At 42.0% G+C, this 17,174-nt stretch overlaps 1 protein-coding gene across 1 annotated transcript in view; it reads right to left on the bottom strand.

Moving 5' to 3' along the window:
* Positions 1–16,178, bottom strand: part of LOC133539829 (exostosin-1b) — a 358,313-nt gene extending 342,135 nt beyond the window's left edge. The window contains exon 1 of the mRNA XM_061882069.1: positions 14,554–16,178. Within this exon, the coding sequence (XP_061738053.1) occupies positions 14,554–15,494 (941 nt within the window). The 5' untranslated portion in view covers positions 15,495–16,178. The remainder of the gene's footprint in view (positions 1–14,553) is intronic.
* Between the last annotated feature and the right edge of the window lie 996 nt (positions 16,179–17,174).

The raw sequence follows: 17,174 nt of genomic DNA, 5'->3' as shown, positions 1-17,174 counted from the left end.
CTTTCCTTAACACGGATCAATCGTCCTGTCCCCTTAGCAAAAAAACAGCGCCAAAGCATGATGTTTCCACCCCCATGCTTCACATTAGGTGTGGTGTTCTTGGGACGCAACTCAGTATTCTTCTTCCTCCAAACACGACGAGTTGAGTTTATACCAAAAAGTTCTATTTTGGTTTCATCTGACCACATGACATTCTCCCAATCCTCTGCTGTATCATCCATGTATCCATTTTGGTACAACCCCAACTCGTCATCCATGTGCTCTCTGGCAAACTTCAGACGGGCCTGGACATGCACTGACTTAAGCAGGGGGACACGTCTGGCACTGCAGGATTTGATTCCCTGTCGGCGTAGTGTGTTACTGATGGTAACCTTTGTTACTTTGGTCCCAGCTCTCTGCAGGTCATTCACCAGGTCCCCCCGTGTGGTTCTGGGATTTTTGCTCACCGTTCTCATGATCATTTTGACCTCACGGGATGAGATATTGCGTGGAGCACCAGATCGAGGGAGATTATCAGTGGTCTTGTATGTCTTCCATTTTCTGATAATTGCTCCCACAGTTGATTTTTTCACACCAAGCTGCTTGCCTATTGTAGATTCACTCTTCCCAGTCTGGTGCAGGTCTACAATTCTTTTCATGGTGTCCTTCGACAGCTCTTTGGTCTTGGCCATAGTGGAGTTTGGAGTCTGACTGTTTGAGGCTGTGGACAGGTGTCTTTTATACAGATAACAAGTTCAAACAAGTGCCATTAATACAGGTAACAAGTGGAAGACAGAAGAGCTTCATAAAGAAGAAGTTACAGGTCTGTGAGAGCCAGAGATCTTACTTGTTTGAAGTGACGAAATACTCATTTTCCACCATAATTTACAAATTATTTTTTGGGAAATTCCTACAATGTGAAATCCTAGATTTTTTTTTTTCCACATTCTGTCTCTCACAGTTGAAGTGTACCCATGATGAAAATTACACACCTCTGTCATCATTTTAAGTGGGAGAACGTGCACAATTGGTGGCTGACTAAATACTTTTTGCCCCACTGTATGTATGTTATTATTATCCTCAGTAAGCACAACCAGAATTATGCCGTTGATTAGGTGCAGTGTCGATTTTTGAGAAAACGAAAAGATTTTAAGTGTGCCTTATAGTCCGAAAATTACGTTGATCGTTTTTTCTATTTTATTATATTATTCAGAATTGAGAATAAAATGTCATTACTCTTCCAGCCCTAGCAACGAGACAGATAAGCAGTCATATAAGATAAATCAGCATGCAGTGTTTAGTAGCTTTCAGCATATGCATCTCTTAGACAAACACACACACATCCACACAAATATCAAAGAGTCCTAATTAGGCTGCATGCACCACGTTCAAACTAATTATACTGCGCATCATTAACATTCTTCATCACGAGGTGATGCGTTATCTAAGAGAGACCAGGCAATCATGAAATATTCATGATTTATTAATCTGACAAGAGGAAAAACAAACATGGGATCCCAAGCTGAGTGACACCATCTCCTGCCTCGCAGAAAGGTAGCGACACGGTTGTGTCTGCTCCTCGCTCGTCACTCCACGTATCCAAGCAGGCCGCCGCTATCGGGCTACACTGCGGCGCTGACATTCAGGTGGCGGCGGTGTTCCGACTCCAAGCCATGTTTTGGTGAGATAAGCCAGAGAGAAAGTGTTGATTTTTCGTTCCTTTGCTCGGCCCACAACATCTCCCGCCTCAAACTCCTTTGCTGTTGTGTAGACAAAATGTCAAAGCCTGTCTCTTCCTTTGGAAACGGCATGAACGGAAATCTGGCAGGAAGCCATCGCCAGCCCAATCAAGCGTGTTTCCACATTGTTTTGACCAAGATTGGGAAAAGGGAGGAAAAAAAGCACCAAAGCAATAGTGAGAGAATGAGAGAACAGAGAAAAAAGCATCTCCCGCACGCTTGGGAGAGGATATCCCCCCAAGTGGGAACATTTCTGCTGATGAAACGGCTGTAATAATAAAAAAAACAAGCAGTGCTTGTTTTTTTTTTTTGTTCCTGTCACTTAAACGCCACATGCGATGGCAATTTACCAATCAAATCTCACTCGCTCTTCGTCTGCAATGTTACAAGAATCTCCTCTTGATAATTTCCATTAACGAAAATGTCTTCAAGTACTTTTTTTCCCCCACGTCCGCCATGTGACCTTGATGTGTGGTGTGTAAGATAAGCGCGACAAATTAGAGCTTGAAATGCAAGTAAACAGTAAATAACCATTTCTGCAAGAAGGAAAGAAAGAGAGTATTTCTAGCTAAGCAATACAGTGTTTCCTTCGGGACTGCCAAGTATCGGTTGTGGTGGTGGTGGGTTGCGGGCGAATGGCTTAATTAGGGAGGGGTACCGAATTCGGTACTTTTATAGGAACCGACTGAATTCCGGCTGTTCTACTAAGTAGGGTTGTACGTTATACCGGTACTCGTATAGTACCGCGATACTAATTAACCATATTCGGTACTATACCTCCCCCTTTTTTTAACGGGCATGACAGGACGTCCTCGTCACTGCGTGACATTGCTGGTTTTACGAGCAGAGGAGCATGTTCGGCAACGCACAATTACAGAGTACATACAAGCAGACAGTGTGTTGATAGAAAAGGGAGAATGGGCGCATTTTGGTTTAAAAAAATGAAGATAAAGGTGAAGTTATAACACTGACACGCCCTCAGTAAGGTGCTTTAAAACATGGCTAGTTAGCTAGCGGCTAATGTCCATTCTGCAGTGTTTTAGCTACTTCTAAATCACTAATCCTTGCCTCCATGGCGACAAAGTACGTTTCTTACAAGTATCGTCCCGGCAGGACGAGGAATTAGCTAAACATGCTTCACTGCACAACGTAGCTCCCCGGTGTCACAATATAAACAATGCCATGGGTGGATCTAGGGGTGGGTGATATTGCCTTTTTTTAATATCTCGATATTTTTAGGCCATGTCCCGATACACGATATATATCTAAATATTTTGCCTTAGCCTTGAATGAACACTTGATGCATATAATCACAGCAGGATGATGATTCTATGTGTCTACATTAAAACATTCTTCTTCATACTGTATTAATATATGCTCATTTTAAACTTTCATGTAGAGAAGGAAACCTCAACTAAGTCAATTGACCAAAACTGTATTTATTAAACAGTTATTAAGCAGTGGCACAAACCATTCTTTTAATTTCAAAACAGAAAGTGCAAGATTGTCAGAGACATTTTAAAACAAGCTATTAGTGCACTTTTGTGCATGATGTCACTAAGATGACGTATCAAAACAACATTAAATTGAAGTGTAATTTTTGTAAAAAAAAACTCCACTACAATAGTTTAAAACAAATAAAGTGCAATTTTGTGCATGATGTCAAACAACATATTTCAATAACTGTAAAATTAAAATGAGCTGTATAATAGGAAATCAAATAGTGTATGTCCTTCACTTCGTGGTAGGTTTCTGCGGACGTTATCTCCTTTTGTTGTTGACTATTTATTTCATACGGTGTTGATCTGGAAATGGTTGCCACTGCATTTTGTTGGTGTAGTACTGAACAGAGATGTTGACATGCGGAGTTTCAAGCGCTCTTCATTCTCCAGTGGGTGACTTTTCAAATGATGCTACATATTAGCAGTAATGCTACTTTTTTTAGCAACGCTTTTGCCCCACACTTGACAAATTACGATTGTCTGTTCGAAATATTCCCGCTTGAAGCCAAAGCACCGCCAGACGATGCACCCTGTGCTTTTTCTCTTGGGAATTAATTCTTCCTTCATTTGTTACCAGATTCGCACCTTCTTTCTCTCGTATTACCACTCGCACCACAGCTAACGTTACCCATGCTGGTACCTCTCCGCTTTGTGAGGGCGTATACATATGTGACATATGTAAGAAGGTGCGCTAGTTTTACGTCTCTGTGAGAAGGAGAGACAAGAAAGAGTAGGAAGAGCCTGTAGTGTAATGCCAGCTGCTAAAAGCAACTGCGTGAGAATGTATACTTGAATATCACGATGGACTCATTTTCTATATCGCACAGAGACAAACCTCTGATATATCGAGTATATCGATATATCGCCCAGCCCTAGATGGAATATATTAAAAGAGAAACGGCAAATGAACAAGTAGATTAATAAATCATTTTCTACCACTTAATAATTTTGACAAATTAATAGAATGAGAAATATGTACGTCAGCAGTTAAATTAGTAGCCCTTGTTTGCTTACTTACTAATAAAAGACAAGTTGTCTCATATAATCACTATTTTATTTAAGGACAAAATTGCAATAAGAAACATATGTTTAATGTACAGTAAGATTTTTTGTTAAAATAAAGCCAATTATGTAATTTTTTTGTGGTCCCCTTTATTTAGAATTGTATCGAAATACATTTTGGTAGCGGTACCAAAATATTGGTAGCCAGACAACCCTACAACCAGGTAACGATTCAAATCAAACGGTGCGATATTTTGATACATTTGTTGCTCTTGACGTCACACTTGGAGAGGAAAAAAGCACTCGATCAGCATTCTGAGCGGACACGACCAAACTACCTCTGGGTCATGTTGAAATTTTTCATGCCAACAAAGCATGCCTGACAGAAAGTAAGGCTGCACTTTACTAAAATGTGCTAGCGGGATGATAATTTAAAGGGCTGTGAATCTTTGGGCACCACATGATTCGATTCAATTCTTGGGGATAACGATTCAACTTAGAATTGATCCAAAATATATTTTTGATTTTCTTTAATTGATTAAGAATCATTACAAATATGAATCGCGATTAATCTGAAAACCTTTTTTTTTTTTAACACCTCTACTAATTTACATTGGCTTCACCTTATACATGCTCCTGATTAGCATTAGCAATTTTACATTGCGATTTAAACACTTTCAAATTTGGGAATGAAAACTACAACTAAGATATACGTTACAAAAAGCTGATGTGTAATAAGGTAATAAGTACAATACTGAGAGTATAAACGTTTTGTAGGGCACAACATAAGACTACACTGGCACATTCAGCTTAATGTCAAAGCCTACTTCCTGGCTACACTGTAAGCAAATACCAGGATTTCACGGCATTTAACAGTATTTTGTACAGTAAAATATTGTAATCAAAATTTACATCACGATACCTTCATATTTCAAATTAACTGGTATTTCAGGGAAATACTGTAATCATAGTCTTCAGTAATATCACAACAAATTACTGTAAGTACACTAATTTGTCTCTTAAACAGTTCCGTAGACCAGTGGTTCTCAACCTTTTTTCAGTGATGTATCCCCTGTGAACATTTTTTTAATTCAAGTACCCCTTAATCAGAGCAAAGCATTTTTGGTTGAAAAAAAGAGATAAAGAATTCAAATTCAGCACTACGTCATCATTTTGTGATTTATTAAATTGTATAACAGTGCAAAATTTTGCTCATTTGTAGTGGTCTTTCTTGAACTATTTGGAAAAAAAGATATAAAAATAACTAAAAACTTGTTGAAAAATAAACAAGTGATTCAATTATAAATAAAGATTTCTACACATAGAAGTAATCATCAACTTAAAGTGCCCTCTTTGGGGATTGTAATAGAGATCCATCTGGATTCATGAACTTTATTCTAAACATTTCTTAACAAAAAAATACATTTTTAACATCAATATTTATAGAACATGTCCACAAAAGATCTAGCTGTCAACACTGAATATTTTGCATTGTTGCATTTCTTTTCAAAGTTTATGAACTTAAATTCATATTTTGTTGACATATTATTCAATAAATATATTTTTTAAAGGATTTTTGAATTGTTGCTGATTTTAGAATATAAAAAAAAATAATTCACACATACCCCTTGGCATACCTTCAAGTACTTCCAGGGGTACGCGTACCACCATTTGAGAACCACTGCCGTAGACTACTACTACTAGAAAGTTGTTAACTATAAAATGACTTAGTGTGATGTTACAGCATATAGTTGTAACTTTATTAAAATTGACTGTAAAATCAAAGCTCTGCAGTTACAGTAAATAGCTGTAAAGATATTTCACAACATATTTTCATAGATGTTACGTAAGAGTAATGCAATTATTATCGGATAATAATTAACAGCAAATTACTGGATAATAATTATCCACTAATTTGCTGTTAATTTACAATTAACATTTTTAAAGTGTAGGCAACACACCGTAGCCTATACTGTACACTACTGCCATCTAACATCTTAGAATTGCAACTGTATACAAAGTTTATTTTATGATAACAAATTGGACTATAATAAGACAAGAGTAGAAAACAACTCTATAGCACCGTTATCATAATCAGCTTATTTTTAAAATGTTACTGGCAGACTAAGAACGTATACGGTATGTTAAGAAACGGAGTTATGATACATGGAGCCACTTACTGTACTAGGCTATGACATAAAGCCACATCCACAGTCCCATTACGATGTGTTTATAAGCCAGGATTTGTGCTGGCCCGCATGTGCTGTTTTGCAGCATGACTCCAAATAATGACTTGCAATTGGAATGGTAAGGAGACCACCATCAGTGTAAAACTATGTCAATTACCACTTGGATTTTTACAGTTCTTAAATCTTAAATAGTAGCCCAGGATACTGTAGGAGTTTAGGTTGTGTCATCCAAAGACACTCTTACTACCTCCATAGCCATTTAATGAGCAATACTTAAAAAATCTTTAAAGTTTAGTGCAGAGTCAAGGCGACGCATTCCCAAAACAGCTGTAGCCAGGGGACTGGTAATTAATATACAGTGATATGCATTTTTACAAAGTAAGCACACATGTCTTTGTCTGCAGAATAATGAACACATGTAGGCACATAATTACTACCGAACCCTCTAGACATTATAAAGGGAAAGGGTTGAATTTAATCACCGTTTCTGGAGGCCGATAATCATTCTAATACTACACTGAGTCTGCCGGTGCAAGTTATAACAGACATGTTGCACAGTCCAGAACTTGGAAGCAGTTAAACTGATAAAGTGTTTCACATTCCTTTCCTGAGTTAGGGTTGATTTCCTGCACAGTCGCACATAAGATGCCTTAGCGGTGAGCCACTTAGCGGTGAGCCACTCTCTGTCAATGAACAATTTTCTCACCGTCTGTATTCATTTACAACACACCTGTTCAATTGGTAGATTGTGCCTCACTGATAGCAGATTCTATTAGGCAAGGGTGTGAGAGGTTATTTACGACCCGGCCTTAATCTAACTCAGAAGTGGGCCGATATTACAATATTGACATGCTTATTGGAAACATCTGTGGACTATAGATGATTTGGCATTGGTAGGCCTCTTGCAATGACGCTTGACTATGGAAATAGACCAAAAGGGACTCCAGCTGAAAGCAAACAATCATTGGGGGACGGAGTCAGTTCAGATATTTGGACTAGTCTTTCGTCTGCCCTCCTGCTGGATTCCTTAGGAAAGCGGCATTCCATTGGAAGGCGAAAGGGTCAAAGGTCAGGGGGGCACAGTTGCTCTATATCCAAGACTGTGTTGTTTGGCTGAATGCAAAAGGATTACAAAGCATCAAATCTATAGCATGTGCCCTGGGTGTGTGTTTCACCCCCCAGTCTTTGTGTCGGCAATACAGATCAAAACCCAGTCCTACATATAGGCACATATATAGTCTAGCTCTCTCGTCAAAAACTAACAGCTGTTTGGACACGTGTGTGCATTCCTGAGTCTGCAACTCAAGGATCTCTGCGTGGTATGGAACTCCCCACCCTAAGCCTGTTGGAGGCATGGAAATCAATTAACTTTGAGGGCTGTGTCAGGGGTTCTGCACAGGATTGTGCAAGTTTACGTTAGTTTAAAATACGTCACTTGATTGAATCCAAACAAGACAGTATATCTGTGGAGTCATTGTTGACAATCACTTCCTGACACAAGTGTGAAAATCACTGAGCTGTGACGAAAGCTGCCAAACCGCATGGTACAAACTTCAAAAACAAAAATTACCGTATTTAGCAGACTATAAGGTGCACTTAAAATACTTTTTTACCGCCCGATTGTAGCTGAGATAGGCGCCAGCGCCCCCCGCGACCCCGAAAGGGAATAAGCGGTGGAAAATGGATGAATGGATGGATCTCAAAATTCGACAGTGTATCATGGTGCAATGATAAGTGTGACCAGTAGATGGCAGTCAAACATAAGAGACACATAAAGACTGCACTATGATGTCACCGACATTTTATATGTTCCATTGAAAATATAGAACACTACACACGGCGCTGAAAAATCTACCTCAATGTTTTAGTATGACTTTGGTAAGCTATGAAGCCACACCGCTTGATGTGCTTCAACATACGAGTATTATTGCGGTGCGTGTATAAGGTAAGACATATTATCTGGCATTTTGTTTCACAAAAATATGCAAAAGCAACTTTTCTTACCTTCTGATACTTGCTGATCTGTATTTGAGATCTGCATAAATCCTGAAAAATTGTGACGTCGTTGTCGATAAGCTTCTTCTTTTTATCCATATTCTTGTTATGGGACATTCATCCTCCGCTGTTGCCATTTCTAATATAAAGTAATGTAAAGTTCTTACTTATATCCGTCAGTAAACTCGCCATAAAAGCGCTAAAACATACCGGTGTAGTGAGTTTACATAATTCACCCAAGGAACCTTAGTTATGAGAGAATTGCGGTTGGACGGTTTTTCACGGGACCCATTTCTGCCGTTGTTACACTAGTGAGCCACGGATGAGGAGATGCTGCTCCATTATTGATTTAAGTAAAGTCTGAATGTCTTTAAAACAGTTAGCTCCATCTTTTGACACTTCTTCCACTCCCGTTCTTGCACGCTACGCCACTACAACAAAGATGACGGGGAGAAGACGCTGCCGAAGGTGAGCCACGCAAGTAAGACCGCCCACAAAACGGCGTGTTCGGAAGTGACTGTCAGAAAGCGGCTTGAAGATGATCTGTAAAACATAATCTGTACAACATTTTGACCAAATAACCACCATTACATGTTATGTAGACCACAAGAAAGTGATTTACATTAAATAGAAATTATAATAACATGACTACTTTAATGCGCCTTATAATCCGGTGTGCCTTATATGTGAAAAAAGATCAAAAGTAGATCATTCATCGGCAGTCCCGCTTATGATCCGGTGCGCCCTATGGTCCGGAAAATACGGTAATGAATTTAGCTTCAAGTCTAAGCAGCAGTGGAACTGAACAAGCAGGGGCACCGACGTAAATAAATTAACCACAAAACGTAACAATTTACTTAGAGCGAGTAGGCAGTGCAATACAACTTTCTGATTGGATGGTCCTGAAACTTGGGAAGCTTATTAAGGAAATGCAGAAATGTGTGGAACGCCAAATAATTCATGAAATCTTTTGCAAGTGACATGGACAGGGCGAGGGTGTATGGTTGTTTAAGGGGGAAAGAATGACAAATGGACCAACAAGTGCTTGCTTGTGAAGTTTGGTTAGGAGCGCTTGCTAATGCATGACAAATTGGACTGCAAAGAACAGGAGGTTTTAGAGTTCACATCAAGTTCAAGGAGTTACTTACAGCCTTTTCCCACATTGCCGTACGGTTTTTGCCACGTTAGCACTTTTGTGATTTATATTCACAAAATGCGTAACTGGGTTAGCTCGGTAAACAAAACTGCCATGACTGTTTTGTCAACCCAACCCTAAATGTGTCACGACTACTCTCCCTCCAGATGCTTGGTACAAAAGGGATACAATTCCAAATTGGTTAATTTGGCACCATTTACGACAACAACAACATCAAGACTATCCTGTTTCGTGGAAACATGCGTGAACTCTTTCTAAGCCTATCATGTTTGGACATGTTTTTTCTGCTGAGCAGGGGCTTTATGTGATTTGGCAATACTTACAGTACCTTAAGGTAATGGATGCATCATTATGCCAGTTGGTGTGTTTACACAAAACTTAACAACCCATGGAGTGTTTGGTAACTTGACGGCGCTCAGCAAAGAAGGAATGACGTGTCTCATAACCACAATGGTGCCCACGTCCTTGTGCAACGCTCTACCACCATGTCAACTATCGCTTTCATGTGGGTACCAATTCAACTTTCAGCACCAGGTGACATGATTCGGGCCTGACACTTTTTTAAGAGAGTGGTTTGATTTTAAATACAAACGTGCAATTCGAAGACCCTAAATCTTTGCCTGAATGGAAATATGTGTGTGCTTCTTTTTCCATACTTTCTCATGTCTCCCCTTAAACTTGACAACACGTGTGTGTGTACAGGTGCAGGTGCACACCCACAAGGCACAACATCGACAAGTACTGTTATCACATGTCTGAGTTTATCCAGGCTTTAAAAGGTGGAGGAACTGCTGGTTGATAAATGCGGATCAAATGGAGATCTTGCATACAAGGGGAGCTTGACAGCTTGTCTTGTAACAAGAATGGCAAAAAACTTCAGGGTTTCCCACACATTCATTTATTTGTGGCGGCCCGCCACGAAATAATTACGGCCGCCACAAATAAAAAATAAATACAAATAAACCTTTTTTTTTTTCCGCTTTTGACTTGTTCGACCGCTCATACAAGCAATGGGACTGTGTCTGTGAATCGAGCTTGTAGTTACATATTATATAACTATGTAAATATTATATAAATATGTATATAAATATGTACATAAAGTGTTGTAATTATATTCCAACTCTGCGTTCTTCTTGGTCTCCCCCCCCCCCCCCCCGGCCCCCGACCACACCACCACAAATAGATGCCTGACCTGTGGGAAACACTGAACTTATCTACGTCCGACTGAGGCCCAGGGTCCTGTCCAGTCGACATTTGGGCTATTTTTCCTGAAATGTGCAACTCTGACAGAAGACCAAAACCAAGAGGTCCACTGCAGAGGACGCCGGTTCTTAAGAGGACAACATTAAAATACACCAACACAGCATCCGAAACACAGCAGCTGATCCTGTAAGGCAGGGGTGTCAAACTCATTATGGCTCAGGGCCTGCATGGAGGAAAATCTGTGCACACGCAGGCCGGACTATTAAAATCATAGAGCAATATTTTCCCGCATCTACTTTGTTTTAGCAATCAAGACAATGTTAGTTGGTTTTTAATCCTTCTTTGTGGGGACATTGATGATTGTCATGTCGTGTTCAGATGTACATTGTCGATGTCGTCTTTGCTCCACAGTAAGTCTTTGCTGTCGTCCAGCATTCTGTTTTTGTTTACTTTCTAGCCAGGTCAGTTTTAGTTTCATTCTGCATAGCCTGCCCTAAGCTTCAATGCCTTTTCTTAGGGGCACTCTCCTTTTGTTCATTTTTGGTTTAAGCATCAGACACCTTTTTACCTGCATGCGCCTCCCGCTGTTTCCGACATCTACAAAGGAATTAGCTACCTGCTGTCACCTACTGATATGGAAGAGTATTACACGGTTACTCTGCCGAACTCTAGACAGCACCGACACTCAACAACAGCACATCATTGGCAGACTATAATTACTGGTTTGCAAAAATTTTACCCAAATAGGTGAAATTAGATAATTTCCTACGACACACTGGACTGTATCTCACGGCAAACTAGTGTGCCACGGCACCATGGTTGAAAACGACCGCCGTAGATCATTCATTCTCAGACCGGATCTGGCCAGCGGGCCTTGACTTTGACACTGGAGCTGTATGGAATCATGATTTTCACTGAGACAAACCTTAAGACCTTTCAAAATTAGAAGTAATCAACTAACCCTGGGGGCTGACTAGAAAAGATGATACCTTCAGACATAATCCAAGTAGTAATTGAAGCATTATGACTGATGCATTTGCACTAAATTCCTCCATGGCCGAGCCCGACATGTTAACACGCACACAAAGCAGACACTTAAAGGATGCTCATTTTGAGCTTTTAGAGGACAAAAACAGAGGGATGTGCAAGGAGCCTATTTACTTGGCACAGTTCTTAAGATGTTAGAGTTGCTATTTCCTGCATGACCATTTAATATTAAATTTGGGTTGTCACAATCTCATTATCAATCAGAACACCTCACACAAATGAACACTACTTTAGTTCCGCCTCTGTTGCAGGATTGTTCTAAGCGTCACATTTCCATAAAGCTAAAGACTAACTCTCCCTTCACTATTTTTCCTCTGCCATGGACATTTGGTCCATTTCTTTTATCAATTACACATTTCGGAAGAATTATGCACAACGCATATGTTGTGAATTCTGACCTTTAGGGCAGTGGTCCCCAACCTTTTTTGCACCACAGACCAGTTTAATGTAGGCATTATTTTCAGGAACCGGCTTTCCACAAGTGCCAGATAAATACAGCAAGAATAAGTGCATGAAAAATACAACTCAATATAACGCTGAATTAGTGGGAGCCCTGGGTGTGTTTCTTACAATGAAATGCAGATGGAGATCAGCCTTTGGCTACAGTCTGTCACTTTTCTATCTGATATGTTCATCAATGTGCATTGTATCATTTCACAAAGCTATAACATATATAACAAATGACAACTTCCTATGAGGACTTATATTGTACATCTATGAACAAGCTCATTGGTGTGTCTGGTGCACAGGTGTTAAAGTCAAGGCCCGCGAGCCAGATCTGGCCCTCCACGTAATTTTATATTGCCCACAAAAGCCTGGAAATAATACATTCATATTTTCTTACTAAATCGGGGGAAACATTTTTTGGTGCTGACAAAAAAGCCCTGCCTTTACCGGAAGTCGCAGACGATGACGTCACCCGTGTGATGGCTCCTCACATATTCACATTGTTTTTACTGGGAGCCTCCAACAAAAAGTGCTATTCGGACCGAGAAAACGACAATATCCCCATTAATTGGAGCGAGGATGGAAGATTTGTGTTTGAAGATATTTAGGGGGTAGTGTGTCTGCCTCACAATACGAAGGTCCTGCAGTCCTGGGTTCAAATCCAGGCTCGGGATCTTTCTGTGTGGAGTTTGCATGTTCTCCCTGTGAATGCGTGGGTTCCCTCCGGGTACTCCGGCTTCCTCCCACTTCCAAAAACATGCACCTGGGGGATAAGTTGATTGGCAACACTAAATTGGCCCTAGTGTGTGAATGTGAGTGTGAATGTTGTCTGTCTATCTGTGTTGGCCCTGCGATGAAGGGGCGACTTGTCCTGGGTGTACACCGCCTTCCGCCCGATTGTAGCTGAGCTAGGCGCCAGCGCCCCCCGCGACCCCAACTAGGGAATAAGCGGTAGAAAATGGATGGATGGAAGGGACTAGAAAAAAAAAAAATCAAGTTAAAAAAAAAAACGCAATTGCATTGGGACGGATTCAGATGTTTTTAGACACATTTACTAGGATAATTCTGGGAAATCCTTTATCTTTCTATTGTGTTGCTAGTGTTTTAGTGAGTTTAACAGTACCTGATAGTCGGAAGGGTGTCTCCACGGGTGTCTTGACGCGCAGTGGCTCAGGGGAGTCGACGCAAGCTCAGCTTTTCTCCAGTAAGAACTGACTTTTTAACCACAATTTTCTCACCGAAACCTGCTGGTTGACATTCGGCAGGGATCCATGTCTGCTTGACCGCGCTCTGATCCATAGGAAAGTTTCACCTCCAGGAATTGTAAACAAGGAATCACCGCGTGTTTGTGTGGCTAAAGGCTAAAGCTTCCCAACTCCATCTTTCTACTTTGACTTCTCCAATATTAATTGAACAAATTGCAAAAGATTCAGCAACACAGTAAACGACAACTTCCCCATTAATTTGAGTGAGGATGAAAGATTCGTGTTTGAGGATATCGATAATGACGGACTAGAAAAAAAAAAAAACACGATTGCATTGGGACGGATTCCGATGTTTTTGGACACATTTACTAGGATAATTCTGGGATATCCCTAATCTTTCTATTGTTGTTGCTAGTATTTTAGTGAGTTTAACAGTACCTGATAGTCGGAAGGGTGTCTCCACGGGTGTCTTGACGCGCAGTGTCTCAGGGGAGTCGACGGCAGCTATAGACGGCACAAGCTCAGCTTTTCTCCGGTAAGAACTGACTTTTTAACCACAATTTTCTCACCAAAACCCGCTGGTTGACATTCGGTCGGGATCCATGTCTGCTTGACCGCGCTCTGATCCATAGGAAAGTTTCCCCTCCAGGAATTGTAAACAAGGAATCACTGTGTGTTTGTGTGGCTAAAGGCTAAAGCTTCCCAACTCCATCTTTCTACTTTGACTTCTCCAATATTAATTAAACAAATTGCAAAAGATTCAGCAACACAGATGTCCAAAAAAACTGTCTAATTATGCCGTTAAAGCAGACGACATTTAGCTGTGTGTGTGTGCAGCGCTCATATTTCCTAAACGTCTTGCGTACACGTCAACATTACACAACGTTTCGAAGACGAAACTCCCGGGAAATTTAAAATTGCAATTTAGAAAACTAAAAAGGCCGTATTGGCATGTGTTGCAATGTTAATATTTCATCATTGATATATAAACTATCAGACTGCGTGGTGGGTAGTAGTGGGTTTCAGTAGGCTTTTAATTTGCTCTATTGGTTCTGGTTGACGGCTCCAAAAAGGAGCATCTAAACTCACCTGTCGTATTCCGCGTTGTCCTTATCGCAGCGCGCGTCCTTGTGCTTCTGCCAGTCTTTGCCGTGCTTGCAGGTGGTGAGCAGCACCACGTCCTCCGCGTTGTGGACGTGATATAAGGCATTCCTGGTGTCCGAACCGATACCGGTGAGATAGCGCTTCCCCTTGAAAACCAGCATGTACTTTCGAAACGGCGGGATGGTGTTGTATTTAAGGAAGCCCCTTTCTCCGCCGGTCCTCGGGTGCTCCTTGGAGAAAAGCGGGATGGAGACGTCGAAGTTGGGTCTGAAGTTCTCGGTCCCGATACTGGCCTTGGCCAGCATCGCCTGGCCAATGTCGAAGCCCAGGTCTTCCGTGTAGTCCGGCCAAGTCCCGGAATATAAGTTAAATATGAGATGGTTCCTGCCATCGTTCCACAAGGGCAAGTTCTGGATCTTGGTCTTCAGGTTGTGGACGTACTGTGGAGACAGCTGGTCCCTGTCCAGGGTATCCAAGCTCAGCACAAACAGACACGCCTGACTGGGGTCTGAGGTGTAAAACCTGGAGCCTTCGATAGTGGACAAAATGTTCTCATAACTCTCAGATATCTTCTCTCCCTTCTGCTGCGGGTAAACATAAACTTTGAATCTATTCTTTTTACACAGAGAAAAGTCAAAACATGAGTCCATCCGGCACCGTTTGCCTTTGTAAACACTGGTGTTCACCACCCGCTTCTGCCTCACAGACCTGTGCACGTCGGACTCGTCGGTGTCGGTGTGGTCCCACGCCACGAAGGGGTGTAAAGGGTCCGAGAAGTGAGGCCAGGGGTGGTCGGGTCGGTACCCATGACGGCTGATGTCATGCCGGTGCCTGCTCGCCGCTGGAAGCGGCACCGCTCCGAGGTAGAGGAGCACCAGACAAGCCCCGGCCGAGAGCAGGATCAGGTAGCGTTTTTTGGCCTGCATGTGTCCTGGCAACAGACGCGACTTGTTCGGGGAATAAGATCAGCAAAGTGGGCCGGAGTGAGGCTCTCAGCAACCCCGGTGACACGGCTCCATCCTCCGGATCCCCGACCTCCCTTCTGCGTATTCGGTGCCCAAATGCAGAGATTGATCCGGCGCATGTGGGCGATTGTTTAAAAGTGTGGAGTGTGGACTTCCAGCATGTCCAAAGAGGCTGGGTGCACCTCAAAAAAAGACACCCGAACCCCGGTGGGTCACAATGTCTTCCACGCTCGCGGCTCCAATGGAAAAGTGTCCGTCTGGGAAGTCGCTCCCCTGCGGGCAAAAAAAAAAAAAAAAAAAGCTCCGAGGGGACGGAGAGGTTAGATGTTTAACTCGTCGGAACACATCGGGAAAGAGTGTGAAAAGCCCCCCGCTCCGACACGAGCGTCTCGGCGTGCTAGGTCCCCTTCCCCCGGATCACTCCATGGTCCTCCGCTCAGCCGCACCGGCATAACCTGACGAATCCTCGCATTTCTTTCCCTGCCGACCAAGACGGGCTGAGACCAAAAAAACAAAGCTCATTCGCCGCGTCAAGTTCTGAAATAATGACCCCCCGTAGGAAAAAAAAAAAAAAGAAGATGGAATTCCTCAGTCCCGCTGACCGATTTCCGAGTGCTCGCTTGTTCGTTTGTGAGTCGCTAACATTCCGATCCCGACACGACGGCGACTGACGTGACGTCACATCGACGCTGCCCAGCCCGCCGCTGATTGGTCGGTGCGGAAGCGGATAGGGCGGGACTTGGGGAGACGCAGCCATTTAGAAGCCGAGTGCTCCGCATGTGTAAATCATCTAATTCAGTGGTCTCAGACACGTGGCCGGCGGGCCATTTGCGGCCCGCGAAACGTTATTTTGCGGCCCCCAGCTTAATATGAACATTTAATGTTAGTGCAGCCCGCGGTTTTATATGAATGGCGCTTGACAGCATTGTGTTTTTCGGGTCCAAAATTAGGCTGACCATACGTCCTCTTTTCCCCGGACATGTCCGGGCGGGTTTTTTTAAAGCCACAATTGTCCGGCATTTTGAATTAGGGTTGCGTGTATTTTCAATATACGTCCAGGGTTAAGTTACCGTATATATCAGGGGTCGGGAACCTTTTTGGCTGAGAGAGCCATGAAAGCCAAATATTTCAAAATGTATTTCCGTGAGAGCCATATCTTATTTTTTAACACTGAATACAACTAAATGCGTGCATTTTTAAGTAAGACCAACATTTTTAGGGTATAATAAGTCTCTTATTCTTTCTAATAACATTGTTATTCTGGAGCCAACAAATAATAGATCAAATGTCATGTCTGTTGATCATGTTTTTGTTTGGCCATGTGCTGTTTGTCCTTTGGACTCTTTAAGTTCCTGTTTTTTTCCACTCCCTTGTCTGGTTTCCTTGGTTACTCATTTGTCCATCTGTCTCTGGTGGACAAAATGCCGCTCACCTGCTTCCCGAGAACTAATCAGAGGCGGTATTTAAGCTCGTCTTTGCCAGTCAGTCGCCCTGTGCTGACTTGTTTCATGCCTTGCCATAGTTTCGTGCTTCATGCCATGCCAAGTAAGTTTTGTTTGATTTATGTTCTCCGTCTGTTTACGCGTTAGCTTTGTTCCTTAGCCCAAGTTGTGCCTCCGCTGTGAGCTATTTTTGTTTGTA

This window comes from Nerophis ophidion, linkage group LG21 (assembly GCF_033978795.1).
Source record: "Nerophis ophidion isolate RoL-2023_Sa linkage group LG21, RoL_Noph_v1.0, whole genome shotgun sequence".
Lineage (NCBI taxonomy): Eukaryota > Metazoa > Chordata > Actinopteri > Syngnathiformes > Syngnathidae > Nerophis > Nerophis ophidion.
Note: the sequence above shows the minus strand (reverse complement) of the source record. Positions and strands in the feature narration are given on the sequence as shown.